The sequence below is a fragment of the Emys orbicularis genome, chromosome 14 (assembly GCF_028017835.1).
Source record: "Emys orbicularis isolate rEmyOrb1 chromosome 14, rEmyOrb1.hap1, whole genome shotgun sequence".
Taxonomy (NCBI): Eukaryota; Metazoa; Chordata; order Testudines; family Emydidae; genus Emys; species Emys orbicularis.
Genome location: NC_088696.1, coordinates 808,696 through 824,845, shown reverse-complemented (window position 1 = coordinate 824,845; position 16,150 = coordinate 808,696). Strand labels below are relative to the sequence as shown.

General features: G+C 52.3%; 2 protein-coding genes across 2 annotated transcripts; one reads left to right on the top strand and one right to left on the bottom strand.

Annotated features, from left to right (window-relative positions):
- Nucleotides 1-527: 527 nt before the first annotated feature.
- On the top strand, nucleotides 528-2,385 carry ZNF821 (zinc finger protein 821). Its single transcript, XM_065416722.1, has 2 exons — nucleotides 528-661; nucleotides 1,474-2,385. Exons 1-2 carry the CDS (start codon nucleotides 528-530, stop codon nucleotides 2,123-2,125), a joined length of 786 nt encoding a protein of 261 aa, XP_065272794.1. The 3' UTR covers nucleotides 2,126-2,385.
- Nucleotides 2,386-11,558: 9,173 nt separating this feature from the next.
- ATXN1L (ataxin 1 like) lies at nucleotides 11,559-15,710 on the bottom strand. Its single transcript, XM_065416501.1, has 2 exons — nucleotides 15,684-15,710; nucleotides 11,559-14,822 (listed from the first exon to the last, which is right to left on the bottom strand). The coding sequence occupies exon 2, from the start codon at nucleotides 14,703-14,705 to the stop codon at nucleotides 12,615-12,617; it is 2,091 nt and encodes a 696-aa protein (XP_065272573.1). The 5' UTR covers nucleotides 14,706-14,822; nucleotides 15,684-15,710; the 3' UTR covers nucleotides 11,559-12,614.
- Between the last annotated feature and the right edge of the window lie 440 nt (nucleotides 15,711-16,150).

Below are 16,150 nucleotides of genomic sequence, written 5' to 3'. Positions count from 1 at the left end.
CAGCCCCTTTGGTATGACTGAAAAAAGTCACCCCTTCTGTAGGCCTTCCATTCTAACCCAGTCTCAGTTCCCAGTTGCCGTTTACGTGAGGCTGGTTTTGCATGCACATGTTTGCAGGCACCTTCCCTAAGTGAGCTCGATCACGCTTTATACAGAGGAAGTGCTCCCTCAGCTGCAGCAGTGAATACTGCAAGTAGACTTGTCCTTCCGCTCCAAGGGCCTGAGCCCTAACTGCCTCCTCATGCACTGACATCCAGCCGTAAACAAGCTTCACCTCCCATAACCAACATGCCTACCACTGCAGTTCATTCTCAAGGACTTGGGCTTTGCCCGGGAACCTACAGACAAAGGTTCTGGTGGTAGCAACAGAGGCAGGCCAAGTACCAAACCACGGGGAGGAGCTGAAAGATTTCTCCATACCCACCGAGCATTTAACAGGCAGAGCAGGCTTTCTGGGCAGTTTGGTCACTGAAAACCTAGGGCTTGTTTTGCAGCACACTGCAGCTGTGGTCAGCGCCAAGAGCTACATGTGTCCGGTGTGTGGCAGAGCCCTCAGCTCCCCAGGGTCCCTGGGGCGACACCTCCTGATCCACTCAGAGGACCAACTGTCAAACTGTGCAGTGTGTGGGGCACGCTTCACCAGCCATGCCACATTCAACAGGTGAGACTTTCCTCCCGCTTCGGTTGGGGTGTCATGCAGACATGTCAGGCCCCGAGAGTCACAATTAGCAGGGCTGCTTCAGGTGAAGCCACCGGATTGATCACCTCAGCCTTTGGAGACTGGAGTAAAACATTAACTACTGCTACCCTGCACTTGAGGGAGAGCTGGAACTATTCCCCAAGGGAGCCTACTTCCAGCTGTCCCTCGCCACAGGCAGATCCAGAGTCTGTGCTCAGGGCTAGAACTCCCTGACCACGCTGTCTAGAACTGGCTCCCTAGGTCCTAGACCAAGCCACGCAGAGCCCTACAGGAAAGCAGTGTTGTTTCCTTTACTCTAGAAATTCCAGTGTCTGGTGGAGCACTAGAGCCAAGCTCAGTCCCATGCTGTCCCCTGCCCTTTGTCCTTCCTGGAGGAATCGTCGTGGGCACTGAGTCTCCGGGCAGGGCAGGTGGCTCTGAGGCTCTGGACTCAGGTAACCCTGGCTCTGGTGGATGAGCTGTTCAGTAGCAGAATTACAACTGAAGCATGAAATCCAAAGGTGCCAGGGCTGGAGCATCTGAGCGGCTAACTGGGTAATTCCTGAATTCAGTCTCCCCAGCCTTAATTCATTGCTGACATTGTCCCCACACCCTTTACATGGGTGCTCCTGGCAAATGTGTCCAGGTATGTTAACATCACCAAAGCCCTTGATGCACACCACCATCGTGGGCTGTTAGTGGTTGGGCCATTGCCTCTCCCCTGTGCGGGGGGCTCCCTGCAGGGCACACTGTGTCAGCAGGAGATCCTTGATTCTGTTCTTTCTGCTTTCCAGTGAGAAACTGCCAGAAGTGCTAGCAGATTCCTTGCCCACCCCGCACAGCGAGGGCCCTTCCGGTGCTGAGGAGAAGGACGTTGCCTTTAACGCTCCTGTGTATCCTGCGGGCATCCTCTTAGTGTGCAACAACTGTGCTGCCTATCGCAAGCTGCTGGAGGCACAGGCTCCTGGCGTGCGCAAGTGGGCGCTTCGCCGGCAGAACGAGCCACTGGAAGTGCGGCTTCAGCGCCTGGAGCGGGAGCGCACGGCCAAGAAGAGCCGGCGGGACAACGAGACGCCAGAGGAGCGGGAGGTGAGGCGCATGCGGGACCGAGAGGCTAAACGCCTGCAGCGCATGCAAGAGACAGATGAACAGCGGGCGAGGCGGCTGCAGAGGGACCGGGAGGCCATGAGACTGAAACGTGCTAATGAGACCCCGGAGAAGCGGCAGGCTCGGCTCATCCGGGAGCGCGAGGCCAAGAGGCTCAAGCGGCGCCTGGAGAAAATGGACATGATGCTTCGGGCCCAGTTTGGCCAGGACCCCTCTGCCATGGCTGCTTTGGCAGCCGAGATGAACTTCTTCCAGCTGCCAGTGAGCAATGTGGAGCTGGAAAGCCAACTGCTGGGCAAGATGGCCTTCGAGGAGCAGAGCAACAGCACGCTGCATTGAGCTGTAGCCCAACCACCGCTGCGGCTCCACGTGGCCCACAGGATGCCAGCAGCGTGGCCTCTGCCGCTGGCACCTGACTGACCCTCCCCGCCCCCACTCCTCCCACAACAGGCAGATCTGGGCTGCTGCTGCACATGGGAATGGAGCTGGGAGGCGTCTGCTCAGGCAGCACTGGTGAGAGTGGGCTGTCGGGATACAGTCTGCTCCAGTGGCCGAGCCACAGCCGATGAACAGAGGGAAAATAAATTAATTTTATGTGTAATGAGTCACCTTCCATGCCTGTTGCTTCCTCCTGGGCTTGGACCCTTGTAGCGTAGCTGGCTGCTGCGGTTCCTTTCTGCAGGTGGAAAGCCTTTCCCAAAGGGAGGGCAGCCTGGGCCTCCATTCCACCCCAAAATCCATCTGGATAGTGTGTGTGGGGTCTCTAGCAGCATGAGTAGTGGGATAGAGGACTTTGTATGGCCACAGCACAGGGCAAGTCATTCACCCGTGGGGTCTGTAAAAAGGACGGGATACCACCGACCTTCTGGGAGGGGGGCTGTAGCCACACTAACCCCGGTAGTGTTGTGACTGCCCTTTGGTTCCAGTAGCACTCATGACATGCTAGGAGAAGAGTCCATTCTGGCTCCTAGGAACTCATTTTAAGCAGATGGCCTCACAGACAGGGTGGGGAAAGGGAACAACCCTAGGTAACCTGCTCCTCTGTAAGCAGCATGGCAAGAGTGGAGGGGGCCTTGCTTGGGGAGGGGCTTGGGGGAGGAGTTCAGAGGCAGTACCTTGCCTTGGAGAAGCTGACAGACACGGAGCATGGTGGAAACTTCAGGGTAATAGAGGGGGCTCCTGTTGCACAGATGGGGTACCACCTCCAAGGTGATGCTCTGCTCCAGTAGACCAGGCTAGGACCTAAATATGAGACTTGGCTTCAAACCCTGGTTCTGACACTGACATGCTGTGACCATGGGCAGGTCACCTCACCTCTGCACCACAATTTCCCCATCTGTAAAATGGGCCCGATTAAGGTCTGTGAAGTGCTGTATGTGCAGACTAAGGCCAGTCAGCAGCAGGGGTAGGAACTGAGCTCCTGCTTCCTAACCTGGGCTTCATCCATGAGAGCACGTGACTTTAGGGGAGCAATACCACCACCTCTTTGTGTTATTTTCTGTTAGCATTTTTCTTTATTTCACAAGAAGCTCACTTTTTCCAGTAGTCTCGCAGCACCATTAATGTGGAGTAATTTGTCATCTTGTGCAAAATAAAGTGTTACACAGATTAGACAGGCACATTGTACAAACGATTCCTTCTGAACCTTTTACCAACTTTAGTGGAAAGCATGCTAAATGTGTAGATACCACAAAGGACAGAGAATTTCTCTGTGCCCTTTTGGAGATTAGGAACATGGGCAGGAAATAACCAAATGAGATTTATCATAGAAAAAATGCAGCTCATACATTTGGGGGAAATAATCTGAAACACAGGTACACCCTGGGAGGAAGAAAATGAGGAGCACTGATGCTGAGAGTGGGCAAAGATATAGCTAAACACTGTTATACAGCAACTACAAAGGCTAAAGTCATGTTGGGCTGCACAGGGAAATGTACCACATTAGAGCAGAGGAGCAGATGGTAACCCCCGTGTATCTGTTTTAGTGTTACTGTGCTTAGTTCTGGCAGGAAAGGGGTCCCTAGCCTCTGTTTGCCAGAAGCTGGGAATGGGCACCAGGGGATGAATCACTTGATGATTCCCTGTTCTGTTCATTCCCTCTGGGGCACCAGGCACAGGCCACTGTTGGAAGACAGGACACTGGGCTAGAGGGACCTTTGGTCTGACCCAGTATGGCTGTTCTTATTCTTATGTACCTTAGGTTATATTGCAGGAGTGGTCAAACCGCAGCTCTCCGAGCCACATGTGGCTCCTTTACAGTTAAAGTGCAGCTCACGGAGCCCCCCTCCCTCACATCATTCTCCACCTATCAGCCTGGGAAGGGGAGGAACTCAGGGCTTTTGCCTTGCAGCAGGTGGTGGGGCTAGGAGCATCTGCCAGAGGACGACTAGTGCCTGCCGTTGCCGGGGGCCTACAATCTAAAGTTTTGCCCTCCCCCCCCAGCTTGAGTCATCCCCTCCCAGGCACACACCCCCTTTCACCCTCTAGGGAACCTCCCTGTAGCTCTCAGGTGTTAGCTCTGCATGAACAGGCAGCAGCAAACAGCTGGGAGCTGCAAGGAGGGTGCTGCGGCTTTAGCTCCACGAGGAGAGGCAACAGTAAAAGCAGCAGTTCTCCCTGCACCTCTCAGCGGTTTGCTGCTGCCTGGCCTCTCCCCAGGGCTGCAACTCCCAGCTTGCCTGCTCCAGCAGCTGCCATGCAGGAAGGACCCGGTGGCACCACATGACCGAGCAAGGCCAGCAAACCCTGGCAAAAATCTGGGTGGGTATGTGACCACACATTGCCTCTGCAGGGTGGGGGTTTCGGGGCTTCAGGCCTGCGGGGCATGCCTACTGGGCTCAGGCCTTCAGCAGAAGCCCCGAGCCTGGGACTTCTGAAGACTGTCGTAGGCAGCTTGGAGGGTCAGTAAGTTTGGCCACCCCGTTATATTGTATCTTGGCAACAAAAACTAAGATTTTTGTAAATGAAAATGTGGAAGTTGCATAGTGGAGCCACAGTTGAGCTAGAAGAGTTTTCACCCCTGATTCTTTAGCCTGGTTAAGATTGTTTTTTAAAGAGTTGGTGCATTTCATTCTCACACACGCAAATGCACTGCGAGGCCAGGGGATCAGGAAAAGTCTTAGCAAATGCTAGTCAGTGTGCTCACAGATCTTGCTTCATTAGCCCACTTCTCAACCATGGCTGGGGCTTTCCTCCAACGTGAGCACTATGCACCTGACATTTCAAGGTTCCACTGTCCCCAGGGAGGGGAAAAAAAAAAAAAAAAAAAAGGATGACAACAGAATAGTCAGAAAGACTTCCAGCCTCAGTTCAGAGGGCAGAACTGGTTTTCCTCAAAACTTTTCCAATAAATTGACCTTTTTGTAATGTTGTAGGTGAAAATTCCACACCCCTTTAGCGCATGCTGCAAACCCCACCGCTGCTCCTCAAGCAACTGCAGGTGAATATAGCAACAGTAAAGAACAGGCTCCAATATGGACAAATTTGGTGAGTCTTAAAGAGGCATCAACTTGAAAGTCACATCTGGCTGAACATTTTGTACCCACTGTAGCTACACATAACACCCTCAACTACTGCAACGGGACCTAGTGAGTTTTTAAGACATTTTAGTCTGGGCTTTGACAGCAGCATAGTCACTCTTCCTTGCCGAAAAGACTCAAATATCAAGGCCCTGATGCTGCAAGGACTGACTTGCTTATGCATCTGTCCAACAGTAAGGCTGCTCAGCCTGGAACGACTTCAGCGGGACTCCTCAGAGCAGAACGTTCCACATGTTGAGTCAGTGCAGGGTCAGGACCCAACAAGAGAGAGAAAATCTGAAGAAGAAAAAAAATTATTTTCAAATGCTTCTAATCTAGGAGGATCCCCCAGCAATCTAGCCTTGGTCCAATGATACACACTGTCTTTATCTGTGATACTTATACAGCCTCCATCATTGTAGTATCTGAGCACCTTCCAGGCTTCAGGGTATTTAGTTTCACAAACACCTCGGTGAGGTAGGGCAGTGGGATTATCCCCTTCGTACAGAAGGGGACTGAGAAACAAAGTGACTGGCACAAGTTCGTACAGGAAGTCTGTGGTGGAGTGAGTCTCCCCAGTCCAGGGGTTTGACAAGAGCTTGGGCCCATGCTTACTCTCTCAGTGATCTGGAAGAGCTAAATAAAATCAGTGCTGGTGAAGTTTATGGGTGACACAAAGATTGGCGGGGGGTAAACAATAAGGACAGACCAGTTCTACAGTACTATTTGGATCACTCGGGAATCTAGGCTTATTCAGACAACATGCATCGGGCTGTATTAAAATGCAAGGTCAAACTTCTAGGAACAAGAATGTAGGTCACATGTACAGGTTGTGGGACTATCTAGAAAGCAGGGAGACTGAAGAGGACTGAAGAGTCATGGTGAAAACCAACTGAACAGAAAATTCCAGGGCAATTCAGTGGCCAAGAGAGCTAATACAATACATAGATGTATAAGCAGAAAATATCCAGTAGAAAGAGGGAGGTGTCATTACCCACTGCATACAGCATCAGTTAGACCATTATTAGACTCATGTAGACTATCCTGACAAATTCGAAAGGGCTCAGAAATGAGCTGCAAGAACGATCTGAGGTCTGGGAAAAACTGCCTTACAGCGAGTCTTAAGAAGTTCAATTTCGCTTATCCAAGAGATGGTTAAGAGGTGACTTGATCTTGGTGTGTAAATACCTACATGCAGAGAACATTCTTGATACTAGAGGGCTCTTTAACCTGGTAGAGAGCGGTATAAACACCCAGTGGTTGGAAGTCGAAGCTAGACCAACTCGGACTAGAGATAAGGCACAAATTAACAGCGAGTGGGATTAACCAATGGAACAGTTTACCAAAGGATATGGTGGAGTCTTCATCATTTGATGTCTTCCCAGCAAGACTGATGTTTTTCTAAAACACATACTCTCACTCAACCAGAACTGTCCCTGTCACAGGAATCATGGGGGGATAAATTCTTTGGCCTGCATTATGCAGCTGGTCAGATGAAATAATCATAATGGTCCCTTGTGTCCTTGAAATCTAACTTTAAAATAAAATAAGATCCAGCCACAGCATTTAAAAGGAGCTTTCCCAGAAACAGGATTTTAATTTATTGAGTAAATGTAAAGAAACTAATTTGACAGTGCCCCTTAATTTTGTATTAGGCGCTTCAGATACAACAGTAATAGATGCCTGGGAACCAATTATGAGAATTGTTTGGAGAGTTGCAAGCAACCGAAACTATTCAGGAGCCTGAGTGTTTGTTGCAACAAGCATTTAATCCTTCTCAAAGCTTTCTCAACAGTTTGCACCAATCATGGGTGTCACATCCTGCCAAAATTGTTATTTTCTTACCTTTAGTTGAGATATTTGCTTGCCCCAATCATGTGTCACAGTGAGGGCTGACTTCCAGGAGCAAGCACTGCCTCTCTGGGCCTTGTCAGATACACTTTGTCCTGTGTTGTCTTGTTTAGTTCTTCCTTTGCTGTTGGCGCTGATCTTCTTCCTCTGTTCTTACCGCTATCCCTTTTTACTCCTTTAACAGCCCCATGCACTGTGATGTTTGCCCTTCAAATGTTGTTCCTGCTGCTCCACAGTGCATTAGCGGATTAGGCTTCGCTACTGATCAGGGCTAGCCCAGAGGAATGGCTGTAGGAACTGGATATGCAGCGCAGAAGGGTTTGAACATAGACAATGATCATAAGCCATGTTTACTAGCAGGCTCTTGCCACTTACTTACCCGTGTGTTGTCAGCCTCCAGATCACTTTGTACAAGAAAAGGGGGCTTGCATCCAAATGCCCAAAGGAGCATGGGTGCCATAGAGAAGCAAGAAGTCGCAAACACAGAAGGAAAAACTATTGGTTTATATATAGATATAGATATATAGATATATACTGTGTTTACATAGTCAACAAGTTAAATGCAATATTCATAAGAAGAGCATTAACAATAAAAATACAATCTGTGTGTAGCCAAGTACAGACTTAAAATGGTAAAACAGGAAAGGATCTCACCAAAAGTACAAATATACAGTACAAATTGATTTATTTAAAACAGTTACAAAAAAAGCACAACAAAATAGAGATTATCCTTAGAATTATTAATGCTTTGTTAGAGATCAGGTAGGAAGAGAGGGGCTGGGACAAGGTTGGAGGGGAGCACCTGACTAGTTCTAAGGCTTTAGATACAATGCAGTTGGTTACATGTCAATACAGCCATTACATAACTGGGGATTATAGTTGAGGGTTGAGTACTTATCTACAAGACCACCTAGCTGTGGGTCAGCCCAGCCCATTTTCCCAGCGTGGCACTTCCCTACTTCTCGAGACCCCGAAGCCATTTGTATGCAACAGTCCTTCCCCTGACTCTAAGGTGCTATGCAAGTGGAGAGAACCTGGGATGTACAGTGTCTGTCTGGAGGGGTCTAGCATGCCTGGGAAGGATGCTAGGGGCTAGCTGTGCAGTCCTCGCCCCTCAACGCACACAGATATAAATGCAGCGGAGGGGTCTCCACCATCAGCACATTCACGGCACCAAGAGCACACCCTGGTTCAGACTCCCTGTACAGAATGCGCATTCAGAGCCATTTTAGCAGCTTCCTCTGCACAATTTCAGGCCCTAGAACAGCCCGAAAGACAGAGTGGTTGTGAGTTTGACACTAGGGAAAGGCACATGCGCTGCTGCAGGCAGGAACTGGTGTTCAGGCTGCTTGAGCTGCTGTGGTTAACAAACAGAACATTTGCTAAGTTATAGGGATTTTTACTTCTCTACAGGGGAAAGAAGGGTATAAAATGGAACAAACACTTAATGTGAAAAGTGCATTTTACTAGTGCCCCTGCTAGGAAGGGCTGGCAGAGCTCCCTCTGCAGCACTCCTCCGTTCTAGCCAGGGCTTCCTCTGCATAGTCTGGGAGTAATGGGAGCTCTGTCACTCAGACCTAGTCCCCTGTTCCTGGGGAAACAGCATACACCCTAGCTGCCAGCCTGGCCTCTGCTGGGCGGCTGTCCCCTGGAATGTTTCAGGAGATGGAACAGATGGCTGCAGATCCCCATTATTGCATATTATGGAATCTTCCCAAAGCCCCACCGTGAGCCTGGCAGGGAAGATGTGCCTGAAGACCCCAGCGCCCTGGCCAGATCACCTACACTGGGTGAGGCTGAGGCCAGCAGCTCTCCTTCCCTCTGTAGTGTAACAGCAGAAACACCTTATTGCTCTGGTAAGTCTATCCCCACCCTTGCCAACACAGAAGCCCTCACGGCCAGCTCATTCTGGACCCTCTTTCAGATCATCCCTTCCTGCAAACCAGAGAACCCCAACAGGCTCTTTCTTGGGCTCCCGCACAGTCACTCCTCTCAGCTTCCCCCATACTTACTACCAGGGCTTTGGAGCTGTGCTCCGGCTCCACTCCAGCTCCAGGCAAAAACCTGCAGCTCCACTGCTCCAGCTCCGGGCTCCGCTCCAAAGCCCTGCTTACTACCTCCAGACTTTCCTGAGACCAGCCGACACACAGACTACCACTACAGCATCCCATAACCAGCTAGGGGAGATTCTGCTGACTGTCGGGGGACCTGGCAGCTTCTGTGCTTCATTTCTGTTACCTGCCTCTGGGGCAAGGGTCCAGTATCCTACATCCTTTATTCGCTGACTACCCTTTGGATGTGGTCTCGGTGCTGCTGTAAGGGCCCAGAATAGAAGAGTGACAGCTGGAACTTACTTGCTGAACTGTGGGATTGGTCAGAGGGAGAGAAGAGGAAAAGCACTGAGAAAGGTCACACTCCCGCTGGCTTCCTCCATTGAGCTTACATCAGCACTGCTTACCATAGATATGCAAGCAGGCAGCAGGACAGACTGGTAGTCAGGTGGAGAAAGGTGACAGAGCAAACTGTGGGGAGCACAGAAGTTACATTTTAGCCTAGCTGTAGTTGGCTTGGAAAGCAACTGCGCCTACCCTTTTAGCTGGCTGACAGAGCACAGTGAAGGGGGCAGACACAGTAACATCCCCCACTATGAAGCAGACTCTTCAAAACCCCTTTCTAAGAGGGACAAAGAGGCTCCTGTATTTAGTGAGGCACATGGCAGGGGTCTGCACCATTCAACTGCTCAAGTAATCTCCCTCCATGCACACAACCAGCCCCCTTACATTTCTACTCCAAGATGCATGTGTACTTGCCATAACCTTCTCCTCACCTATCAACCCACTACAGAAAACTACCCCTCGGCTCCTTTGCCCTGTGCCTACATCCAACATGCAGGCTACTCAGGACAAGCCAGTGTAACAACCAAGATCTTCATGCAGGAGAGTCAAGCAAGCAGCAAGTAGGTGAAACAGCAGGGAAGAAGTGTGATGAGAGGCCAAGCACCTAGAACTTGGCCAATCTGTTTTACAGCCAAAAGGTGCTGTACAAACATCTGTCCTCTCTGCTGCTGCAATCAAGGGAGGCCAAAGTTTCCCAGGAAGAAAGTGTTATTTTGGTTTTAGTCTTTCAAATTTACTAAAGGGATTAACTAGAAATTGCTTATTGGCCAGAGGGAGCTGCAGATTATGCATCCAGAGCCCAGAGGAAAGTGAAGACAGCTAGAATCTCTGCTCTGGAAGAGGCCTGGTGAGGCTACATTGCCACAGGTCCAGGCACCTTCCTGACATCAGACCAACCCATGAGCAAGACAGGGAAAGCACCTGTTTGCCTTGGGGGGGTGTGGGGGGGGGAAGAGACAAGTGCAGACATTTCAACGGTGGCGATAGAATAACCTGCCAAGAGCGTTCGGGGGATCCCAGCACTAGAGAGACAGGTAGATGTGCCGGGGGAAGGAACATTCTGGGGACTCTCTAAGCCTAAGACACAGTGTTCCCACATAGTGCACATACACCAGTGCCAACTCGGTTAGGAGGCACGTCAAGGGGAATGTGGACAAACACTGATCTGTTAGGAGCCACAACTACTGCAAGCTCAGCAGAACAATAAAGGTTGTGGAGGAAGATAAAAGGTGCAGAGACTGTTCACCAGCTGGAGGCATTGATACCCAAGCTACTCAGGGAGACAGAATAAAAATAGCGCCCAACAGCCAAGCACTCCAGGGAGCAGTGTTTGGGAAGATGGAAATTGAGGAAAAAACAAGAGGAAAAGAAAGCAAGAAGATGCGAAATAGAACTGGAGTGAGACACCATCAGGAACCCAGCTCGAAGCTTGAGGTGCATGCACTCCTCAAAGATACTAACACCTCTACGCAGGCATGTTCCGAATACAAAAACTGTTGACTGTAATACAATGAGGAATACTCAAAAGTCAGGATATGCCAAAGTGAAGGTTCTCTCATTCTCACCACCTGGTTGGCCTATTCTGGATTTCTTCTTGTGCAGTCAGAGGTGACTTGATACTAAGAATGTCCAGAGAGAGCAAGTTAGTGTGAATATAAGTACTTTCACTTGGACGGAGTGTTATTACCATAATAATGTATTAAACTGTTCTACACATCATTGTTTAAGAAAAAGACTCATCTCTCAATTTCACTGTGTAGTTCTGCAGTGGAGCTCCACAGTGAAGCACCAGAGCATCCAGTGTAAAAGGACACCTATGAAACTGTCCAAAGATACTGCGCATGTTATTCCATAGTCCTGTGATTAGTAGAGAGACTCTAAACTTAGTGGAAATTTTGTATCATGCCTGCACACACACATTTTTCTCGTTTATAGTTGTTATATTTAAACAAATTACCCTGGAAGGAGCAATTAGCCACCTGGAAAGTTTTTGTCTGGAGTAGTTCAGCCAATTTTGATTTATTGATGCACACAAGTGTCAGTCTTTTCACAGTGGAAGAATACATTTTCATCCTCATCTAAAGAGCAACTTAAAAGCATTTTGGCTCAGTTTTCCTCCCAAAAATTCAGCTACAATCTGAATCCAAGAATGGAAAGTTTAAGCCCAAAAGGAGATTTTTTTAGGAAGTTATGACCGTGTGAAGAAAGCTTTAAAATGCAGTCTTCATATCACCTTTATTACAGCAATTACCACTAGGAAATGCTATAATTAGACTTAGCTTTGGTGACAAATAATTACGTAGGTATCTGTATAGTGGGGAACCAACTACAACTCATGCCCTATTCCAGCTGCCATAGGCCCTTCCCCAGTTCCCTGTTCAATCACTCCCTACCCATCCTCTAGGACCTTCCTCTCCAATTTCTAACAGTCACTGCAGTCTCTTTCTACAGACGCTTTGCTAGAAGAAAGCCCAACAGGATTCAGTGGAGGAGACACATCAAGCAGAAGCCACCAGAGCAGCACTGCATCTCCCCCGCAGCTCACAAACGGCTCCATTGTGAAGAAGTTTCCCTTTAAAGTGCATGGGTGGAGAAAGGGGGTGCTGAGAGCAGTGTCCCTGAATCCCAGTGAGGACTCACCCCTTCCCACCACGAAAAGAGGAATAAGAACTTCAGACATTTTATCTGCTACCTTAAGCTGTGGCTTTTTGGGTCTGCTCTTCTTGACTCCCCCACCCATCCTGAATGCTCAGACCCTGCCCTGCAGGAAACTCAGGCACTAAGACAGATGTGTGAAAGTCCCAACCTCTGGAATGCTTCTAGTCACACGATCACGACCACATCACCTGTCCTCCATCCTTAGTTAGCCCACTGCTGCTGCTACCTGAGGACTGGAGCCCTCTAGATTCCTCAATGATCAACAATTGAACTGGAACAAATCCAGCTCTGCACGGCAACGAGCAGCCGGGCTGGTGAACCCACCACTCAGTCTGTGCAAATTCTCCACCTGAAAGAAGTGAGGCTCACTCATGGGCGACATCCCAGGTCGTGGCCTCAAAGAGCTCACTTCCCTGCATTAGAACGCCCTTCGATGGACAGCTTGACCTCCTGCGGAATGAAAGAGGGACGAAGCAGGGACGGACGAGACTCCTCCCCCTGCATGCTGTATCTTTGGAAGCCTGGGGCTGTCCAGCAGTGCTGAGCACCAGGGTCAGGCTGGGAGGACTCTGTACAGGAAATCTGGGCTGCACTGTCCCTTTCTGTCTGATTCTTCCTCTCACTGGCTTGGTCAGATGGCTCTCTGGGCCCCTGACCTGTTCTCTCGGGCCTCTCTCTGGTGGGCACCAGCTGGCCTGCAAGAGGGCAGTTAGCCTGAGAAGCAGAGTTGCCATTCAAGCTCTGTAAACTGATTGATATGCAGACATCGCCCACCTGCAGCCTGTGACAGGGCAGAGCAAAGAGCTGAGAGGTCCGCCCCGGGCTACAGGAGGACCAGCCCTGGCCATACACGAAGAAGGGATGCTCGGGGGGTACGTCAATGCTCACTTTACTCTGTTGCTCCCCAACCACAAAATGCAATGTGACAAACCCAGGCCACTGGCTCTCCTGGATATCCACCACTGTGCTGGAGTCAATCTTCAGGCCCCCGCTAACCTCAGCACTCCGCACAAAGTCCTGGGTCTGCAGGTCTTCCACCCTCTTCAGCTCCCCTGTGGCCAGCTGTATGATGGCTCCTTTCATGAAATGGGAGGGCAGATGTGAGGAGCTGGGGGGCTGCAACTGGGCTGAGTCCTTGTCACGCGAGCTTCCGCGGGTTTGTGCATCTGGACTCTGTCTCATCAGGATTTCTGAAGCAGAAGACCTGATGGGCTCAGACCCAATACGCACCAAGACTGGCTTGCCATTGGCTACCACCATTCCTTTGGGTAACTGTCTGTGTCTAACCGGCTCCTCAGGGGACATCACATATGGACTCCTGGCCTGGCTCTTCTCAGCTGTTTCCACTGGGTTCCTCAGCAAGCCCCTTGACTCCCCCTGCTGATCAGGGATATTATGGCAAAGGTTTAAAGGGCTCAGGCCATCCTTTCTCTGGGCTGCCAGAATAGAATAATCCTGAGAAGCCAACACCCCAACCACTCTCTGCACCTCCAAGTCAGTGTCTGGCGTGCTTCTGTGAGCTGGCACAGAGTCCTCTGTTCTCAGAGTCTGATAACCTGAAAAGAGCTGTCCATCCACCACACACTGCACTGCAGCCCCAGGCTGCGGGCCTTCAGCTTTATTGCTGGCAGAGGCCAAAGCCTCACTGGTCCTCCTCACCACACTATGCTCCAGATGTCTCTGTCCACCATTGGCAGAGGCTACCTCTGAACTCAGTTGACTTTCTTGCAGAGGAGGATCTGGGCTTCCCCCTACAGTGGCGGTCTCATATGCTGAATACCCTGGTGGGAGCCGAGACATCTGGTAATAGACAGGAACTCTACTCTGTGTGATGTCCAGTGGCTGGACTCCAGCATGGTGCTGCATTTGGCCTGAAGGGGAGATGACAGCGGCAGCTTTGCTGAAAGCATGGGCAGGAGAGGTAGTCTGGGGGGAAGGAGTGGCTTCTTCTGTAAAAAGAGAGGCATATGGCACAAAACGGGGAACATGAGAGGTGGTGAGGTTGGTAGAAGGTGATAGAAGAGGACTAGGGAGGAAGCTGGGGGGCACAGCATAGGGCACTGTGTAATGTGACCCTATAAACTGAAGAGACGTAGAGGGAATCTGAGCATAGTGGATGGGGGAATATGGAATCCCTGGATGCTGGATCAGGGAAGAGGTTACATTAAAGCTAGGGGGCAGAGGACTCATGTTCACAACTGGGTGGAGGCCAGTGGGAGAGAAGGTGGCTGGAGGCACAGCCACTTTGTATAGCATGCCATATTGATCCACAGTCAGGCCAGCTACTGCTTCAGCACCATCATTGCCAAGGCCATATCGTAACGGTGCTTGGCTCTGCCCAGTCACCACAACGCTCCTGCACCACTCTGGGGCATCGCTCACCAGCGTGTGATTGGTAGAGCAGCTGGCTACCCTCCCCACATCCTCACTGGTGACTGGAAGGTCTCGTTTCTTTGGGGGAAGGCATTCCTGGCTTCTCTCATGAGCAGGTTTCATATTGCTTTGTGGTGTCCCAGGAGAACTAAATGGCACTGCTTCCTCATGTGGGCATCAGCAAGGGCTGCTCTGAGCTAGCTTTGAACTCCCCAGCACTGCTGGCTGCCACAGCCTCATCTGCGGAGGAACAAAGAGAGAAGTGAGAAGTCAGCAGGTCCCACACAGCAAATGTAGAGCTAAGGCAGAGTGGCCAGGGAGCCTCCTCCTGACAGGACACAAACCAGAAGTGAAAGGGGAGGAGAAAGCAGAGTGGGAACAATGGCTAGGACAAGGCAGTCTAGAGAAGACTACAACACAACGAGTAATCCAGGAAGGGGAAGAACCCCCCCCTCCACCCTGAGAACTGGGTTGGAAAAAAAAAAGGCCCTACCCCGCACAGACAGCCCGCGGGGGCGGGGGAGATAGGGGAGGAGGAGGCGCCCCCCGCACAGACAGCCCGCGGGACGGGGGGGGAGAGGAGGCGCCCCCCCGCACAGACAGCCCGCGGGGCGGGGGGGGGGAGAGGAGGAGGCGCCCCCCGCACAGACAGCCCGCGGGGCGGGGGGGGGAGAGGAGGAGGCGCCCCCCGCACAGACAGCCCGCGGGGCGGGGGGGGGGGGGAGAAGAGGAGGCGCCCCCCGCACAGACAGCCCGCGGGGCGGGGGGGGGGGAGAAGAGGAGGCGCCCCCCGCACAGACAGCCCGCGGGGCGGGGCGGGGGAAGGAGGAGGCGCCCCCCCGCACAGACAGCCCGTGGGGCGGAGGGGGAGGAGGAGGAGACGCCCCCCGCACAGACAGCCCGCGGGGCGGGGGGGGGAAGGAGGAGGCGCCCCCCCGCACAGACAGCCCGCGGGGCGGGGGGGGGGGAGGAGGAGGCGCCCCCCCGCACAGACAGCCCGCGGGGCGGGGGGGCTCATTCGCCGGGTCCGGGAGGCGCGGGGGGGGGCAGGGAGAAGAGGGACCCGCCCCCACCGTAGCCCCACTCACGCAGTTGACTCACCCGCCATCTCCCGGCTCCTCGGCCCCGACCCCCATCGGTCCCGGTGCCGCCCGCAGCCGCCTCCGGGCCCCGGCCCGGCCCCTCCCGGAGTGCGGCGCGCGGCGATGACGCAAAACCTACCGCGCGCCGGAATTTCCTCACCCAGGCCGAACCGCGCGTCACCCTGGCTCTGCGTGCGGCGCGCGCGGATGATGTCAGCGCGCGCGTTGCCCTACAGCCCGGTCGGTGGCTGTCACCATAGCGACCTGCCCGCGGGCCCCTGGCTCCGTCCCCGCCCCCACTCCCCAGCCGGTCCCCCCACCAGCCCCAGGCAGTCCCGCCCCAAACCTGCCCTGTCCCGCCCCATTGATCCAGCTCCCAACCTGCCTTGCCCTAGCCCCTCCCCCACGTGCCATGCTCTCCCAGTCCTACCCCCCTCTTTCCCCAGCCCCCAACCTGCCTAGCCCTGCCTTGCCCTAGCCCCTCCT